The sequence below is a fragment of the Phytophthora infestans genome, genomic scaffold, assembly GCF_000142945.1.
Source record: "Phytophthora infestans T30-4 supercont1.1 genomic scaffold, whole genome shotgun sequence".
Lineage (NCBI taxonomy): Eukaryota > Oomycota > Peronosporomycetes > Peronosporales > Peronosporaceae > Phytophthora > Phytophthora infestans.
Window position 1 is genome coordinate 3453434 of NW_003303758.1, and position 18553 is coordinate 3471986.

Here is an 18553-nt window from a genome sequence, read left to right on the forward strand (position 1 = left end):
CAACTTAAGATAAGCCGAGGGATGTGGTGGAGAGGTGGCCATGTGATGCCACCTCATATCCAAAATTGACGGCAACTACCAACTACGTGTGTAAGCAACATTTCAAGTACTTCTCAATGGCTGCTATTGCTAAGACTGGTGGTGGCCTCGAGAAATTTAATGTACCAAACGAAGCTGTTAGAGAAGGAACAGCCTGAAGCGAATGTGCTCATTACCGACTTCCTGCGGGACAATCCTAAGAAGCCAGCACCACCGACCACCAAAATGGACGAGCAAGAGGCGCTCTCGGCGCGGTGGGACGTGATGCACTGGATGAGAGGAAGGGGCGACTTACAAAACCTGCTCAATCAGGTCCTTCCAAACTTCTTTCTCTCTACCCTTCCCGATGTGGTGTCCTCCATGGACCCGTGTGAAGTCATTCGACTTCTCGAGAAGGACTTCGGCCAAGGTGACGCTGCGGGCCTGATTGAGCTGACCCGGGCCTGGTCGAAGGTGTTGCGTAGCCCTTGGCGTGACTTAAGGACACTTTTCGCGCAGCTTAAGAAGGCAAAGAACGAGATTAACAGAAAGTCTCGGAAGCTGCTCGGCCAGGACATGGTGACCGAGTCTTGGCTGTGCATTGAAGTCCTGTCACAACTCCCAAGTGAATTTTGGGCTTCAGCGATCTCCATGAAGAAAGAGGACTTCACGGTGGATAGGGTCGAAGTGGACTTACGCAAGACCTTTGGTGACCGATCCAAGAAAGAAGTGGGTTTAATGGATAAAACCCAAGCGATTCCTGTCAACAATGTCGGGGTCAAGAGAAAAAGCGGTGCAGGTGAGGGTGGAAAAAGGTGTTTTTACTGCCTCAAGAGTGGACACTTTAAATCGGACTGTTCGGTGATGATTGCTGATAGGGATCCTAACCGCGAAGGTGGACCCCTTTTTAGGACCGATATCAACACTGCACCGGGTGCTAAGAAGGCCAAGAAGGCGAAGACAACCCCGATTAATACCCTCAAATCGGGGTGCTAGAAGGGGAAAAACGCCTAAATGAGTGTGGGAAGACTCTTCTGGAAGAGTGCATTGAGGACGAGGAGATGGACGACATTGAGGATCTGGACCCCGCCTACCATAAAGGTTTTGAGGATGGTGGCAACGTGCCGAATACCCCATTCAGGTCCCCACTACAAATGGACGACATCGAAGAGGAGGTACGTAGCAGCATCACTCCTATTTGAGAGCCTTGAAGAAGTTAAAACTGACCGATGATATGTGGGTGGTTGATACTGGTGCAGGCCGAGCTATAACATCAGATCGAAGCTGGCTTAGTGGGAGCCTAAAACCGAGTCAGGGCCACACTTTTACCTACGGAAACGGGAGCTTTCTCATAGCTCACTAAAGGGATCAATAAAACTTACCGTTTTAAACCCTAAAAAGAGGTTGAGTGTATTAACACTAAGTGATGTCTCATTTGACCGTAAGTGTGATAGTAACTTGTTGAGTGCCTACTATTTAGCTCGACAAGGATTTAGGCACTTTCAGTCAAAATCAGGTGAATTTCTATTTTTTATAGGGAATGACCAAAAATTGCTCTTTGCAGCAGCTTACCGAGTATTAAACCGACTAAAAGGCGTGTGTTTAGCACTCAGAGTGGTAACTTAGCTAACCTTATAAAGGAGTGGCACCTAAGACTGGGTCATGTCGGTAAGGAACGTCTAATTAGGACTATCAGCAACCAGAAAATTGAGGGTCTTCCTCATATTTCGTATTCAGAGCTTAAGAAGGTCTCGTTTTTCTGTAAAACGTGCGCTCAAATGAAGGACAAAAGAATGTCATATAGAAATTTGGTGGGAAATAAGAGTAATGAACCACTACATACACTTCATATGGATTCAACCGGACGATTAAGAGTTAACGGTTTATACGGATCTTTTGGGTACCGATACGCATTGGCTGTTGTAGATGACGCCACTGCTTATAAGTGGTACATTATCGTAAAATCCTTAAAAGAGGTACCTGGGAAAATTAAGTCTTTATTGAGGAAGCTGTCGTGTCAATTTCCTCTTTATAAGGTCAGAAGAATAAGGACTGATGGTGGAACAGAATTTATATACACTGAAGTGTCCAAAATATGCGATAAATTGGGCTTACAGTTTGAAAGCTCTAATGTTGAATCTCCAGAAGAAAATGGCAGTGCTGAGCGAGCCCACCAGACCATGATGGCTGGTGTTAGGTGTGCTATTAGGGGTGCTAATATGGCTGCTAAATGGTGGCCTGAGGCCCTACTTTATATGGTGGATGTCACTAATCGACTACCAATGGCTAGACTGGGAATGAAAACCCCTTATGAGTTACTGCACCGCCATAAACCAAAGGGGTTAGGGTTAAGAATTTGGGGCTCCACTTGCTTTGCGCATATACCAAAGTCAAAACGAAAGGATCCTAAACTAGGCGATCGGGCTATAGAATGTAAGTTGTTGGGATTTTCGCCTAAACATAAAGGGTACCGACTCCTGGACATTAAGGCTAATAAATACCTTATTGCCCGTGATGTAAAGTTTAGCTCAGCTGGTACTGAAGCAATGATCAGTCGATCGTTCCCTATCGAGGACTGTAGCGTCAACGTTGAAGAAGAAAAGGTAATTCAAGGCCTAGGTAAAAGAACTAGGTCTAATCTAGAAGTTGAAGTGCAGGATATTGACACCACTGGCCCAGATTGTGTCTCTCGACCACCGACACCCAGACAAGTGGGAGTGCAAAACGGTGCTGTTCGTAGGTCTAAAAGACGACGACTGCCAAATGTGCGGCTCAACGACTACGTGACAGAGTTAAATACTGTAGCTATTAATAAGACAGCCAGAATACCTATTCCTAGGTCAATTAAGGAGGCCAGGAAAAGCCCACATGCGAAGCAGTGGGAGTGTGCAATAAAGACAGAGTATGACGCCCTTTTAAGTAATAAAACGTGGGAATTAGTACCCCTTCCTACTGGAAGACGGCCATTGAGTTGTCATTGGCTGTTTGATGTTAAATACAGAGCCGACGGCTCAGTGGACCGTTTTAAGGCACGGTTAGTTGTGCAAGGAAATACACAATTGTATGGAATTGACTATAAAGAGGTGTTTGCACCTGTAGCAAGATATGAATCGTTGCGCTTATTACTGGCATTAGCCACAATATTAGGGCTGCATCTACACCAAATGGATGTATCTACAGCGTTTTTAAACGGAGTTTTAAGTGAAAACATCTACATGAGGCAACCAATGGGGTTTCGCAAAGGAACTGAAAATCTACTTTGCAAATTAAAGAAGAGCCTGTATGGACTGAAACAGGTACCCAGAATTTGGTATGAAGTTTTGAATACCTTCTTAAAAACCTTAGGCTTTTTTAGATGCAAGAAAGAGCATTGCTTGTATCTAAAACGGTGGGAGATAAACGGGGTTCAGCACGTCCTTATAGTGTGTGTGTATGTGGACGACCTGACAATTGCAGGATCACATCTAAGTTCTATAAATGATCTTAAAGCTAAGCTGTCTGACAAGTTTACTATGAAAGACTTGGGTGAGTTGCACTACCTGCTTAAAATGGAGATTAAAAGAGACCTTACAAATAAGACTCTACGCCTATCTCAACAAAAGTATATTAACGACCTTTTAGATAAGTTTGAGATGAGAGACTGCAATACTGCACCTACACCACAAGCAAAAGCTGTGGTCTTAGAGAAGGAAAAGACATTGTCACCCGAACAAATAGCGGCACAGTCATTCGACTACAGAGGGTTAGTTGGGTCCTTAATGTACCTAGTTAGGGGAACTAGACCTGATATCGCTAATGCTGTCAGAGAGCTTAGTAAATATCTATCTTGCTATAATAAGACTCATTGGAGAGCGGCTCAGCGAGTACTAAAGTACTTGAAAGGAACGTCGAGGTATGGCATTGAGTACAATGGTAATAGTACTATTAAGCTAGAGCTATACACAGACGCGAGCTTTGCGAATGCATCTGAAGAAAGGAAATCAATTACAGGATATGTATTAATTCTCGCTGGTGCATGCATTACCTGGAAGAGTATTAAGCAAGATTGTATTAGTCTTAATACAGCGGAATCAGAACTAGTCGCCGCTAGTGAAGGAGTAAGAGAAGCAATGTGGTTACGATTACTACTGCAAGAATTAGGCTACGAGCAATTACTACCGACTCATTGTTGGTGTGATAATACGGCCGCAATCAGTATTCTTAAGGACCCGTGCAGACACTCTTCTACTAAGCACATTGATATTAGACATCTTTTTGCACGAGATAAACATGAAGATAAGCAAATCAGGGTTACTTATTGTAGCACCAATGATATGATAGCGGATGCCTTAGCTAAACCCTTGAGTCAAAATCAGTTTGAAAAACTCCGATTTATGATGGGCGTTAAAGACCTTAAATAAGAGTTCCATAAATAAAGATTGCCATACGTAAGTAAGATTTGGCTTCAAAGATATGTTTACAAGATCAAAGTGGAATTTCAATTATTGGCAGCAAAGTCAGAAATAAAGTTAACAATAAAGGGCACATTTTAGTGTAAGGGTTTGGTAAAAGTACGGCTTTAGTCATAAAACCTTAGTTTTACACGTCACCTAGCCCTCTAAAAGTAATTCTGACATGTCCGGGCTATCAGCCCCTTGCCCCAGAGTATATTTTACTCTTTTTAAGTTTAATTCTATCCTGACTCTCTAAATACCACCAAGTAAAGCACGAATGGTCAAAGACTGGAAATTCACGGGTACCGGATAACCGGACTTTCGCTCCGCAGTGCCTCCAATGAGCCATTGGCGATCCGTTTAGGTGCAAAAAAGCCAGGACACGAGGGCCGCTGTGGCCTATGCCGGATCACTGTCGCCTGATGGGATACGGAGACGCTTGTGAACCCCCCCCCCCGAAGGGTAACGTCGGGACCTGCGCTTGACAGCAGCAAAATAGAGAGTGAGCAGCTCTCGCAAAAGTCGGAAACTTCAAATACATAAGCTAAGATACTTTTTAATATGAAATAAAGTATTGCTTCTGATTTTGGGTTGCGAATTTAAGCTTGGGTATGTGCCCAGCATTCAAAGTTATACTAAATCCCAGTTCGGTAGTTTGATTTTGCTATTTTGGGCATGCTAAATCTGAGAAAGGTTGAAGTCGACTCGCTAAATTGAAATTTAGCGAGTCGATTTCTAGTTTGGAATGTTACACTAAAATGTACAGCAAGAGACAAAAAGTACAGAAAAAAGTACTTCAGCGTTGTTAAAAAAAAACACGTTTGGAGAAAGAAAGGGTGGACAATTTCGTGGTGGCTTAAAATGTTAAAGAAAAAATTCTGGTAACTTTTTTCCATTTTCATTAAACCTCCACCCGGCCAAATTTTTCGCCTTTTACAACCCTGATGGCTTCGCTCGACACGTTAACGCGGTGCGTGCCTTGCACTCATATCTAGATGCAATTAGCGTTCCGCTGATTGTCGACAGTCCACAGGAAGCTCGAGGAGACTCACGGGGAGATTATCCAGGTTCGGGGTGATGTGGTGGAAGCTTTGCGCTCGTTTTACGCATCCGAGTCCTCAATCACAGCGGATGAGGCCGTCAAGATCGCGGCCAAATGGGGCGCGTCACACGCATTCCCTTTGGCCGGTGACGACGTCGATGCGTCGGATCTGCAGGAAAAAATGCGTCGCCTAAACGTCGCGCTGCTGGACGCCGTGGACCGCTTGCAGCTCGATGAGAGCGGTGAGATGGCGCCCGAGGCGCAGCTGCTGCTGTCTTTGACTCAGCGAGAGCGGCTTAAGAAGCAGGTGCAGCAGTCCAAGACCATGTTGACACTTATCGAGCAACTTACGGAGATGGACCGGCTATTGGGAGATGTGGACGAAGCTATTGACAACCAGCGTTTCGTTGCGGCAGCTGAAGGTGTCGCGGAAGTGGAAAGATTGGTGAACGAGCTTGTGAAGGCTGAGGAAGGAGAAGGAGGCAGTGTGGATGACAGGAAGATCATTCGCGTCGTGAAGCTGCAGCTGCTGAGCAAGAAGAACCGACTTTTGAATCAACTCACGAGGTATTTCTCGTGCACTGCGGTGTGGAAGGATAACGCGTTGAAGGTGACGACTGGTTTCTCGGAGAATGGATGTGAGGGGGCGAATATATCGGTGGAAGAACGACGCAATGACTTCTGGAAGGCATGTGAAGTGCTCGATATCCTGACACCAAAGATGAAGGACATTGCCAAGGCCATCTCCCAGCACCTGATCAAACCGATGTTGCAGATGCCACGTGGAACACTAAAGCAGATGCGAAATGACAGCGGTGTGACGCTTAAAATTGTGGTGGAGAATACGAAGGATGTGCCACGTGAGAGTGAAATAGCGGAGGTGCAGAGCAAATGCGCCAACGTTGTGGGAGTGCTTCAGTTTGTACATGCCGAGTTGTTTGCTGGCAATGCTGAGCTTATGAATCAACTTGGAGACTTCATGTGGAAGATTCCGGGTAATCTTGAAGCTCAGCTCATGAACCTGCTACAGGATAAAATTCCTCAGGATGCTGCGGCACTTGAGGCATATCGAGGAGTCCTGACAACTGCTGTAAGTGCACATGTGCGATAACTGGAAGACAGGTCTGGACTAATTGAGTGCTTTTTTTCTAGATTACGAGCTTAGAGAACACGCTGGTGGCGATCGGCTTCTCGGCGTGCAGCAATAGCCAACTGCGAGGCTTCGTCGACCAACTCAACCAGTACGTTGCAACTCGATTTGGCTATATTCGGCAGTATGTTGTCATTCACACAGCCATTGCTTTGTTCGTAGATTACACTCGAAGAAGCGCCGTCAAGTAATCTTGAGCAACGGACGAGATATGATGCGTCGTGATTATAGAGACTCGGTGAAGATTAATGGTGCCTCTGAGAAGTGCAGTCTCACTGGCTCCACTGATTCGGGCAAGAAAGACAAAGGCACCGGCAAGGGAGACAGTGGGTCGAGTGTTTCATTCGCCAATGCGGACACGGATGAGGTGGAAAGCAGTTGCTTCCAGGTCCCCAACTACCGCGTGACGGTTTGTGCGCATGAGGTGGTCGAGTTAGCGCATCAAACGCTAGTTGAGGCCTGCACTTCCGGGACTCCAAGTGCAAATTTGCTGTTCCAGACAGCTCGTGATCTCTTCGTCCTGTTCCGCACAATTGTCCCCACGCTTTACGAGGATGATATCACGAACGACCCGCGTACCTGTATGCTCTATCATAACGATTGCCTGTACATCACGTATCACATGGTGACAATTGGACATCTCTACAAGCACCAGTACGTATTTATGAGGTGTTGCTGCATTTTGCTTAACTCTAACCTGCTCGACGCTGTGGTAGGCTTCCAGCGCCGCTGGATCAGACTGCAACTATGATCGATATGATCCCGTCGTTCCGAGACGCTGGTGAGCGGGCATTGACTACATACACTGCGGCACAAATTGAGGACGTTTTGTCCGGAATGAAGACTCTACCGGTACGACAGCAGACACAAAAATTAATTAGCTGGATGGTGTGAACTAACTTTCAAGTGCTGTGTGCTTGTTATGCTGATGCTGAAGTCGCTTGGTGCTCTTGACTCAGAGTATGATGCGGAGCGTGTGGAGAGTTTCCTGAAAAGTGTGCTGTACAAGCTAAACGGAATGAGCTCATCGTGGCACGACGGACTTCCGCTAGCAGTTTACAACAAAGTCATGGCAAGAATGCTCGAGCCGCTTGTGAAGAATTTTGTCGATGGCGTGCTCACTAAAACGGTGTGTAGCTTTAGTATGTACAAACTTAACCCTTGTACTCATAATGTGTGCTGTAGAAAATTTCCGAAAACACCGGAGCTCATCTCCACCACTTGCTGTCATTGCTAGTTGAGGTAAGACACTCTGGTCTCGTTCGGTTAGCATTAAAAACCGATGTGCTCACAAGTAGACGTGTATGTGTATGTAGTCTGAAACGATGTTTGCTTCGCCTGCCCAAGCTGCTAAACATGTTCCAAGCATCGGGAGGCTATCAAAACTCACAGCGATCCTGGTAAGTCTGATTTCTCGCTACTCAAATATGCAGAATGCAACTGACTGTATGTGTATTTCTTAGATGGACCCGCTCACAACAGTTCGCGAAAAGTTCAACAGCGGCAGTTTAGACGCGTTCTCTTCGAAAGAGCTGGCTGCACTCGTGAGGTGGGCAGAACAATGTTTTTTTGTGGTAAAGTTGAGCTAACCTAAGGTATACATACTTATCTTGCTGGCAGGTCTCTGTTCCGCGAGTCTCCGGAGAAGAAGGGGTTTCTGCAGGAGCTACTTGCACCATGATACAAACGTAAGACAAGACGAAATGTATCCATTTGTGAGTCTAAGGATGTTCGGGCGTTCTATTGGTAGTTCTTTTTGTTATTTATTGTGCACCCCGTATTTTGCACACAGGTGTAGAAGTAACTCAAATCCATTGCTTGTAGCGGAAGTACAGTTGCAGTGCAGCAGCGATGGCAATCGCAAAGATCCAGAAAAGCGCGTAGCCATACCGTTCATGAAGTTCGGGCATGTCGTCGAAGTTCATGCCGTACACCCCAGTGAGAAATTGGCCAGGTAAGAAAACTGTCGTCACTACTGTGAGTGTGTAGATGACGTAGTTCATCTGATTCGCCTTGGCGTCTCGGTATTCTTCCGTGAGTTGGCGACACATCTGCAGTTGCTGCTCGATATCGTCAAGTGCAACAACCACGTGGTCGTGAACATCACGGACGTAGTCGGTCACTGTAGCGTCGAAATCTTTGCTCTCGATGATATTCTTCAGCACCTCTCGTGCTGCTTTAAGCAGTCGAGGAAGTCGAAACAACTCGTTCTTCAATACCCTCAACGAGCGCAACTCGAAGCGATGACGCTCTTGTTCCAGTTGGTTCTCAAGCGCGATTAAACACTCCGTGATCGAGTCAACGACGCTCGTTACCTGGTCCACGATCACGTCGAGCACCGAGTACACAAGGAATTTTGCATCATTATGCCGTAGCTTGGAGTATGGCACAGCCAATCGGCGGTTCAGTTCGGCCCAAATATCACTGTCGCCGCCGTCTTTGACTGTGATGACCGTGTCATTATCCACGACGAAGATAAATACGTGCTCGATCCACAGCTTAAAAGGCTCTTCGTCGTCCTCTTCGGTGCCGTCCGTGGCAGCACTGATACTTCGGTGGAACGACATGCGCTTGACAAAAGTCGGCAGAGGTACCCCTCCTGTGTCTGAGAACAGTCGATTGCGCTTGCGTTCCAAAGGAAGTCCTTTGTCTGCCACTTGCATCCTCAGCACTGGGAACACAAGGAACAGATGGCCATCATATCGATCAAATTTGGGTCGTTCATGACCCTCGATCGTGTCCTCAATAGCAAGAGGATGCAGGCGATACTTGATAGCCAATCTCTTGAGGTTCAGACTATCTCGTCCGTCCAAGTTGATCCAACGCACGTTCACCCACTCGGGTCGATGTGCAGTGAAGAACTCGTGTAAATTCTCCTGTCGTAAGGCAAAACTCTGCAGTCTGGTGCTTGAGAAGTCGGATACAGATAGTGCTGCTTGTTGGTAGCCCGCAGTTCTCATCTCTTGTACAGTTCCTTCGTCGAACATGTGCATCAACTTGAGTCGATGCACTGCAGCGTCAAACTGCTGCAACGAGACCTGTCCATTCTGCTCTCTGTCAATACTCTGCACCAGCTTTAGAAACACCGAGTCGTCCGAGCATCGGATGCCTAGTGTCTCCAATGCAACACGGAATCCATCGTAGCTTAAGTCTCCTCCTTCCTCTGGTGCTGCACCTTCGAAAGCCACACGGAGACGCGGCGGGGTCACGTCGAAGTACGGATCCAGCATGTTGAGTTCATCGCGGTCCTGCATTGATCCGTTGAGCGGGACGTCGGCGAAGCTCTTGTAGTTATGAGGACTGCCGTAACCGTGTCGTGCTGAGGGGCTGAAGAGAAACGATATCTTGTCCACGTTCAGCTCTAGCTCAGTCGTTGGCAGACTGCGACGCATGGAATTCGAGTCTCCGCTATTGACGGCCACAGGGTACGAGGCAAGCTCCGGGTCGCGCGGAGACTCTTCTGGCAGCCGCAGCAGCGGAGTGTCCTCGTCCATGACGTAGAACTCCATGGGCCCGGGCATTGTCGGAACTGGATTAGAAGCGACGCATCGAGTGTCTCGTAAATGATGCTGAGCATATAGTCGCTATTGTTGTCAGTTGTCAGATCGCCATTGATTGGCCAAAAAGATTTTCACTTGAAGCTAAAGCTAGTCGAATCTGATTAAAAACAACTTCAACAAGAATCTTTGTTTGACTTACGCTCGCTTGAGTTTTTCTCGCTCGTCTCTGCGATCAAACCCTGTTCGCACCCACGTCAAGTAGTCACCCACGGAGAGTTTGGCAGCTTCCAACCCGTTGCTGGAAATGAGCTGAAGACGAGTGGCGAACTGTTTTTCGAATTGTGGCTTCTTGGGGCTCCAAACGACCTCTTCTTGAGGCTCTTGGTTGGAAAGGGTCGCGTCCTTCTGTACGATCACCTTACTGTTGACGTACGGGTAATTGTCGGGACATGGTATGGGTCGTGTTATTTCGACCTCTCGAGCAAGCGGCATGATCGTCATCGCATACTCGCTCTCGGTCGAAGGGATGCGGTCGTAGGCGTCCTCAGTGCTGCCTGCGTCGCTTGAGGTTTTTCGTGGAGATGGGGGGTCTATGAAGTCCACAAAGCTGCCAGTCATAGGATTCTGCGGTGGCTGTAGTAGTTTAGACCGCGAGGGGTTTGTCTTGATCTCGTCGCAGCCGTCGCCATCGCTGAAGCCGAACTCCTCCGAGGTGTATCCGTCTTCTATTGCTGATAAGCTAGGTGATGTGCCAGGATACGGCCATGAGGGGAATGTTGGTCGCTCCGCTGCCGCTTTCTCGACAGCAACTTCGAGAATCATCTCCCAATTATCGTATGTCGCTGCATCAGGTGCGCGGAACCGAATGCGCTTTCGCTTGGGTCCGTATACGAGTCCAAAGCGAAGATTGCGTACATCCTTGCCCGATACTGGAAGCATACGCACTGGGTGAACGCTGCCACCGAGGTCGATTTCTAAGTCACCGCCGAATATTGCGGGACGCTTAACGTAAAGCACTGGAACCTCTCGACTCGGAGTGCAATCTCCCAGTTCCCGTCTGAGGACGATACTGATCGTGGATTTATGCCTGCACCCAAACAATGCTGAAGTTAATATTGACACGGGTAGACCTGTATCAACTGCTGCTTGGTGACGCACCAGAACATTCGGCAGGCTTGCATTTGCATGGACGTCTCTAGTGTTGTACATCGAAAAGTTGTGGTCATCGTTTAGGGAACTGTTCTCCTGTTTTTAGTACTTGCTGATAACCTGCGAAGTCGAGAAATGAAAATACGACGACTAGTCGTGGAATGATGCTGGCTGGCCCCCTGCTGGCCTCCCCGCCAATCGAACTAAGACTGTGGAGCACCGCACGCCTCATTCTCTCGATGGCGAGTGGATGGACGAGTGCGTACGCGGTCTGTTGGAGCAAATATCAGTCACAGGATGTGTTTGACCGACGACTTGATCGTCATTACGGACATCTATCGCGTAGAAAGCCGTGGTCAGATAGGTTCGTAGCCAAACAGTTGACCTCGCAGTCATCGTCGGGTACAGTTGATCTATTATCGATACAGTAGACATTCGTCTTGGCGTTCGTATTTAAGCGAGTATAGCAATGACACCCTGTCCGTATCAAAAAGAGAACACTTCCACGCAAGATCATACAAGAATGCAGGTGATGGTGACATCGACTGACGGCGACCAAGTGGCGCAGATCACCGCGGAGCCCACGCAGCAACTCGGATCCGTGGGTCCGCAGTTGCAGCAGCAGGTGAGCCCAGCTCTGCTCCATTGATGTACCAATTCGCTACGCTAACTTGCGCACATCCTTGTAGTTTGGTATCCCTGCGAATGCTCAAGTGCTGATGCTGAATGGTAATCCCTTGCGTCTTGACCAAACGGTAAGTATCACGAGGGAAAATTGCGTTTTTTTTTGCATGCTAAATGAGATGAATCTAACTGCGCACTCGACAGTTTGAGCAAGCGGGTGTGAAAGAGGACGATCTTCTGGTCATTATGCGTAATCCCTCGGCTGCACCGGCTGCTGCAAGACCTGATATCCTGACGGCGGCGGGATTCACGACTCGTCCGGGTATGAAGCTGCACGACATTCCAGTAAGAAAAGCTTCTTGGAGAGCTAAAAAGAAAGGGTGACATCTCTAACAACGGTCATGGTCTCCGGACAGGCTAACCCCACGCCGGAGGTACTTCTTGACATTATGGACAAGAATCCCCAGCTTCTGGTGGAGGTGAGTGGATATGGGGCTGTGTAGAACGAGTTTGGGATATTTAAGGCTAGCGATATTCTGTGCTACAGCTACAACAAGTGAATCCGAAGTTGGCCACGGCACTGCAGACCAAGAGTGTGTCGGTGCGTGGATCTCCGTGCTATTGCCAGTAGAGATTCCAGCTAACTTTGATACTTCTTTATTTCATTTAGGACGTGCGTATGGCGTTGATGCAGATGCACATGGAAGCTGCATCGCGGAAGTTCGAGGAGCAGCAGGAGATTGAAGCTTTGGAACGGAACCCTTTCGACGCCGAGGCCCAGGCCAAAATTGCCGAGCGTATTCGTCTATCGAATGTCCAGAAGAATATGGAGATCGCGATTGAGGAGATGCCTGAAGCATTTGGCCATATCACTATGCTTTACATTCCGTGCGAGGTGAACGGAACGCAAGTGAAGGCGTTCGTTGACTCCGGAGCGCAGTCGACCATCATGTCGTCGGTAAAACCACTATTGCTTGTTCACAAATCGTCTCTGTATCACCAAAAGTACTGATTTTCTGTTGGCCTCTCATATCTGAAGAGTTGTGCGGAGCGATGTGGCATCATGAGGCTCGTAGACAAACGTTTCGCTGGCCAGGTGCTGTTGTATCTGTGAGATTTATACAGCAACTTTTAATATCTAACGCTTGAGCTTTTGGTACAATAGGCAGTCGGTGTTGGCACGGCTAAGATCATTGGACGAGTGCACATGGCTCCTCTCAAGATCGGGAACGAGTTCTATAACTGCAGCTTCACGATTCTGGACCAGCAGGGCGTGGACTTCCTGTTCGGCCTCGATATGCTCAAGCGACATCAGGTTCGCCATTACGCATGCCCCGATATTGATCATCTATTGAGAGCTAAGCGTGTATCCTCTCTCCCCCTGCAACTAGTGCTGCATTGATCTGAGCAAAAGTGTTTTGCGTCTCCACGAAGGTGACAGCTTCCACGAGGTTTCTTTCCTGCCGGAGCATGTACGTGTCTGATATTTTCTACCGCGTCATTCGTTATAGTTATTTACTGGAACTTCTGTGCGGTAGGAAATTCCTACGTCGGAGAACCGTGCAGCTTCTGCGCAACCTCCAGCCACAATTGATGGTGTCCCCGTTCCGGCTTCAACTCCAGGCTCCACCCCAACTTCTGCTGCTGCGGTTCCAACGCCTCCTCCAGCTCCAGTTGCAGCGGGAGGTCAGAGCGACCAGGAGAAGATCGCTCAGCTTGTAGGCTTGGGGTTTCCGGAGCAACGGGTACGAATTCTTGCAAATATCTTCTTGCTTTAGCATAAGTTGTTGAAATCTGTGACGTGTGCTGGCTTGCTTTTACTAAAGGCGATCCAAGCGTTGCAGACTTGCAACGGAAACGTCGAAATGGCTGCTGGGCTTCTATTCGAGAGCATGTAGAGGTCAATTTTAACCAATCCAATCGCGCTTCTTGGGGATTTTTGCCGAATCACACAGCGTTGCCTTTCAATTTACAATAATCGCACAGTAGTCTCGATGGCAGGCGACGATGGGTTCCGTGAGGACCTGTACGAGATCCTAGGACTCGAGCCGGCGGCGGATGAGCGCCAGGTAGCCCGTGCATACAAGAAGAAATCCATCCTGCACCACCCTGACCGCGGCGGCGACGGTACGCGGAGAATAAAGCTATAACCTTGCTTTTCTTCTAACACTATGCTGATGCTGCAGTACAAAAATTTCTGGAGTTGACACACGCGCGTGACATTCTACTGGATCCTAAGAAGAAAGAGGCTTATGACAAGAAGCTGTCGCGCGAGTTGCTGGCTAAAAAGAAGCAGCGCGAGCGAGACGCAGAGCTCGATGGCAAGCGTAGGCAGATGCGGGATGGTGCGTGCTCATTTTCCCCTACAATTACTCAGTATTTACGATTGATCTGACGTTTATATTCCTGGTGATTACAGAGCTGCTGCGTAAGGAACAGAGCTTCGAGCGCACGAGGAAACCCAGTGCAAAGCAGCAGAAGACTGAGCTGTCCAAGCTCCGTGAGAAAGCCTTGGCTCGCCAGCAAGAGCTGCAAGATCGACTAGCTCGGGAAGCGAAGCGGCGAGCTGAGCTGAATAAAAACCAAGAATCACACGGTGCTCCGAAATCACAACGCACTGTGACGTTCAAGTGGGATAAAAAGAGGTTTTCGCACTCAGATGACACGCTTAGTCGAGAGTTACGGTCGTATGGCGAGATCGAGTCTATCAAAATGAAGACGTCGTCTGCGAAGGTAATTTTCACTGAAGCTGTAGCAGCTTCGAATGCTGTACGCGTTGAGGGACACAAGGACTGCTGGCGAGAAGTCTCGATCCAAGGTCACATCGTAGAGACGGACGGCTTCACGTCCACGGAAGACAAGACGACGACGAAGTCAACGTCAAAGCGCAACGTGGTGACGCTGCCTGGGGGTCCAATTTCACTGAAGGAACACTTGGCATTTGAGGAAAAGGTTCTTGCTGCACTACGAGAAAAAGCCAAGTTGCAACAAGAACAACAGCAGCAAATTGCTGTGCAGTCACACTAGTAGATGATAGGCACATATTCTAATGGGTTGGCTAAAGCAATAAATTACGCCAACGTGGCTTTCGTTCACGGTCCATGCTCTTACAGCGCTTTCTCGCTGGATGAAGTCATTTGACGCAGGAACCCCACCCACACAGATGAAATAGCGACAACCTCTTGGCCCTGTCAATAGCAAGAAGCAATCAATTACAGGGAGCATCGTACAAGTTGTTAGTCGCGAGTCTAGTGACGAACCACATCGTTGAGGTGTTCCATGTTCTGGTTCAAGATGTGCACGTTTGACACGGCTTCCTGCATCCCCTGGAGCACACAACAGCTTTTAAGCTTTAAAGTTTAAGTTGAGGAGTCAAATTTTGGCAATTAAACCTCTCGAATTTCATCCTCGATACGCTGTTTCTCCTTCTGAAACCACTCCTACAACACCAAAACCGAATACATTAAGCATTAGAGCCCACAATCATCACCACATAGTTTATATCGTTGGTGCGCACCCTGTCCGGGCCACCGCGCGAGTCTCTTCGCGGCACTTCGTCCATGATGTCCAAAATTCAAAAATGATGTCCAATACATAAACCCTTCTCTATCTCATATTCATTATTTCAGGTCAAGTGACGTCGTCCTATCGCTTCAAAGCTACACAAATCCAAATTCGTTACCCCAGGGGGACACCGCCAAGGTCGCAATGATCAAGTCGCTATTGACGCTGCTAGTGCTGGCGCTGAGCGCCGTCTCTTTGAATGCCGTGCAATTTGACATCCGACGCCGCGCTGAGAAGTGTCTGAGCGACGAGGTAGCTCAGGGAAGCCTCGTGGTGGTTCACTACAACGTGATCGGCGGCGTGCGTGGCCAATCGGGCGTCTCATTGGCCATTACGGACCCGCTGCGCAAGTTCCTCAAGCAGGACGCTAACATCGACACGTCGTCCGACGATATCCACAAGTTCTCGTTCACTGCGGATGCTGGTGGCAACTATGCCGTGTGCTTCGTCAACAGCAACGACAAGCCCGTGCGTGTGATGCTCGACTTTAAGCACGGTGTGGAGGCCAAAGACTACACGGAAGTGGCCAAGCGCGAGCACCTCATGCCTGTCGAGAAGGAACTGCGCAAGATGGAGGACACAGTGGACGAGATCCACCGCGAGATGCTCTACATGCGCGAGCGCGAGGCCACCATGCGCAACACGAACGAGTCTACCAATTCGCGCGTGCTCTGGTTCAGCTTCTTCTCCATCGTCGTGCTCCTTGGCATGGGCGTGTGGCAGGTTATGTACCTCAAGAAGTTTTTCAAGAGCAAAAAGCTCATCTAAGTACACACCAACACTAGCGCGAGAGAGCGACAGGGCTCCTCTCCTCGGCTTGCTTCAAGCAAGTTGGTTGTGCGTGGTAGATTTTTAGATGATTGGACGGATTTCAGCTTAAGCATCGACGCAGGTAACAGCTCGTCATTTCGCCTTTTTAACATGTAACAGGGTGTCAGCTGGGTCCATTATCCACCAAGAAATGTGAAGTTAGTGTACAGCGTGTGCCTGCATCTTTCTTGCCGGTATAAATAGGAGAAGTTTTGAATGGCTACATTTGTACGCGTTTGCGTCCGTTTGGCCTTCTTAACATGGTATCAGGTGATTGCTTTGTGCTAAGACTATTTTGCGACTTGGCTTTCGTAACTTGAAGTCATGGTAGATCTCCACGATGGGGTCTCGAGTGATGAGGAGCAATATCCTCCGGATGACGAAAGCGGTCCGGCCTGGGAGACTGCACCGGACAACGACGACGAGGAAAATGAAGCTGGTAGTGACGATGCGTTCTCTGATCGGTCCCGAGACAACGGCCAAGGAGACATCAGCGATGGGGACTTTGAAGACGCTTGGCTGGATGACTATCTCCCGGACTCCCATAACGAACATGCTAGCGAGTTCAACGCGCCGCTACAACATCTTGACAGTCAAGAGGATAATGAGAGGACCGCGTCTCGTTCGTCGAGTTTGTCGGTAGAAGAAGACACAACGGCGTCCCTCATGGTAGTCGACGCTACTGGTGAACCGGTGGCGAACATATCGTCTCCGAGGCTTGCAGGACTCACAGCTCTTAAAGGAGGCAACTCATACTCTGAACATAATAGTGCCTCGTCAGCAATGATCCACCCCATTCCGGACATTATTCCACTCGACAAAAGTGGTCGAAGTGATTCATCTCCGACACTGACGTCATTGTCGCCATCAACATCACCTTACAAGCGCGCCAACAGCCTCATAACCCCTCGATCCACCACCACAACGAAGGTCTTCTCCGTCCAGCATTCCAATGGCAGTGATGACGGTCAAACAGGTCTATCTCGACCCACGCAGTTCTGGGATTCAACCGACAACACGAAGAGAAGTTCGTCACGTCTTCTAGATGAGTGGAAGCGCAGGGAAATGTGGCAAGACTTAAAACGCGCAGAAGAAAACGTCGTCACACCGAGTAGCAGCAAGCACGATGAGCCTTCACCTACACGCTTACAGAAGTACAAACGTGCAGCTTCCGATGCTCGACTAGACACTTTGCTACAGACTCTTCAAGCTGAAGTTGCGACGCCTTCGCGTCGTGAGGAATCTGCTGTGAAGCAACAGAAAGAGTCTCGTCTTCAACGACACAACTCGATGCACAGCGCTTCGTCTATGAGTCCTGTGAGTGAAGACGGTCGAGAGTCTGGTTCCTTTTCTAGACGATCGCGGACGTCACGACCGTCTACCCCGTCTTCACATCCATCACCTGAATCAACTGTGCCCTCTGTTCCTTTATCGGACTTTGAGAAACTGCAGCAAGAGAAGCAGCAACTGCAACGGGACAAGCAACTCTTACAACAAGAGAAACAAACGTTGCAACATGAGAAGAACTTGCTGCGAGTTGAAGTGGAGAAGGCTCATGATGACTCTGCAGTCGACAAGGAGAAACTTCGACTTCTTAGTGAGAAATTGCAAAACGAGAAGACGATGCAGCTCAGCGAGAAACAACTCCACCTTGACATCATTGAAAGAGAGAACCGCAATCTAAAGGAAGAAACGCAGAAGCGCGAGATGCAAGCTCTCAGCTCCAACGAGTTCGTCAAGACACTCCGCGACCAGCTCACGCTCACCAGTAAGAGCGAAGAGCAGCTGAAGCTGCAAACCAAGCAACTCATGGAGCAAAACCAGTCTCTACAGGCAGATCTGTTGGACAAGATTGCGTCCGAGACGAGCAAGTTCCAAAAGATGGCAAAGTTGTCGGCTGAGAACGAGTCACTAGTGGAGGAACTTGAGCGAAAAGACCACGTCATGGGGGAGCGAGAGCTCGAGGAACGTCAACGTATGCGAGGCTTGGTCATTCACGGACTCTTGCGCTCGAAACGACGAGATACACTTCGTTCTGCGCTCTTCCAGTTGTCCGAGTCAGCTCGAAGCGTGACTTCAGCCCGTCTTCAAGCGCTAACGCTGCTATCAAATGCGGACCATAGTCGTGTACTGAAACTAAAAGCTGCAGCTCTCAGTAAACTCAAGCACGCTGCACGTGTGACTCATCATACTGCAACAACAAAGAAGCTTCAGCAAAGTCTTGACACTGCGAAGAAAGCGTCCAAAGCGTATCGCATTCTGC

The 18553-nt window shown here is 48.6% G+C and overlaps 6 protein-coding genes across 6 annotated transcripts; 4 read left to right on the forward strand and 2 right to left on the reverse strand.

Moving 5' to 3' along the window:
• Positions 1-4852: 4852 nt before the first annotated feature.
• On the forward strand, positions 4853-8155 carry PITG_00651 (centromere/kinetochore protein, putative; the record flags this gene model as incomplete). The annotated part of the gene is made up of 9 exons (XM_002909182.1): positions 4853-4913; positions 5478-6583; positions 6646-6767; positions 6875-7297; positions 7360-7495; positions 7581-7772; positions 7829-7885; positions 7960-8043; positions 8126-8155. 9 exons carry the CDS (start codon positions 4853-4855, stop codon positions 8153-8155), a joined length of 2211 nt encoding a protein of 736 aa, XP_002909228.1.
• Positions 8156-8448: 293 nt separating this feature from the next.
• On the reverse strand, positions 8449-10152 carry PITG_00652 (CorA Metal Ion Transporter (MIT) Family; the record flags this gene model as incomplete). Its single annotated transcript, XM_002909183.1, has 2 exons — positions 8449-9666; positions 9715-10152. The coding sequence occupies 2 exons, from the start codon at positions 10150-10152 to the stop codon at positions 8449-8451; spliced, it is 1656 nt and encodes a 551-aa protein (XP_002909229.1).
• A 488-nt stretch (positions 10153-10640) lies between these two features.
• Positions 10641-11369, reverse strand: PITG_00653 (uncharacterized protein; the record flags this gene model as incomplete). Its single annotated transcript, XM_002909184.1, has 3 exons — positions 10641-10686; positions 10847-11230; positions 11302-11369. The coding sequence occupies 3 exons, from the start codon at positions 11367-11369 to the stop codon at positions 10641-10643; spliced, it is 498 nt and encodes a 165-aa protein (XP_002909230.1).
• A 446-nt stretch (positions 11370-11815) lies between these two features.
• PITG_00654 (DNA damage-inducible protein 1, putative) lies at positions 11816-13814 on the forward strand (the record flags this gene model as incomplete). The annotated part of the gene is made up of 11 exons (XM_002909185.1): positions 11816-11917; positions 11982-12047; positions 12121-12261; positions 12333-12395; positions 12464-12517; positions 12587-12874; positions 12956-13012; positions 13082-13231; positions 13308-13394; positions 13455-13661; positions 13743-13814. 11 exons carry the CDS (start codon positions 11816-11818, stop codon positions 13812-13814), a joined length of 1287 nt encoding a protein of 428 aa, XP_002909231.1.
• A 96-nt stretch (positions 13815-13910) lies between these two features.
• Positions 13911-14943, forward strand: PITG_00655 (uncharacterized protein; the record flags this gene model as incomplete). Its single annotated transcript, XM_002909186.1, has 3 exons — positions 13911-14043; positions 14103-14261; positions 14336-14943. 3 exons carry the CDS (start codon positions 13911-13913, stop codon positions 14941-14943), a joined length of 900 nt encoding a protein of 299 aa, XP_002909232.1.
• A 649-nt stretch (positions 14944-15592) lies between these two features.
• Positions 15593-16291, forward strand: PITG_00656 (uncharacterized protein; the record flags this gene model as incomplete). The annotated part of the gene is made up of 1 exon (XM_002909187.1): positions 15593-16291. The coding sequence occupies one exon, from the start codon at positions 15625-15627 to the stop codon at positions 16246-16248; it is 624 nt and encodes a 207-aa protein (XP_002909233.1).
• Between the last annotated feature and the right edge of the window lie 2262 nt (positions 16292-18553).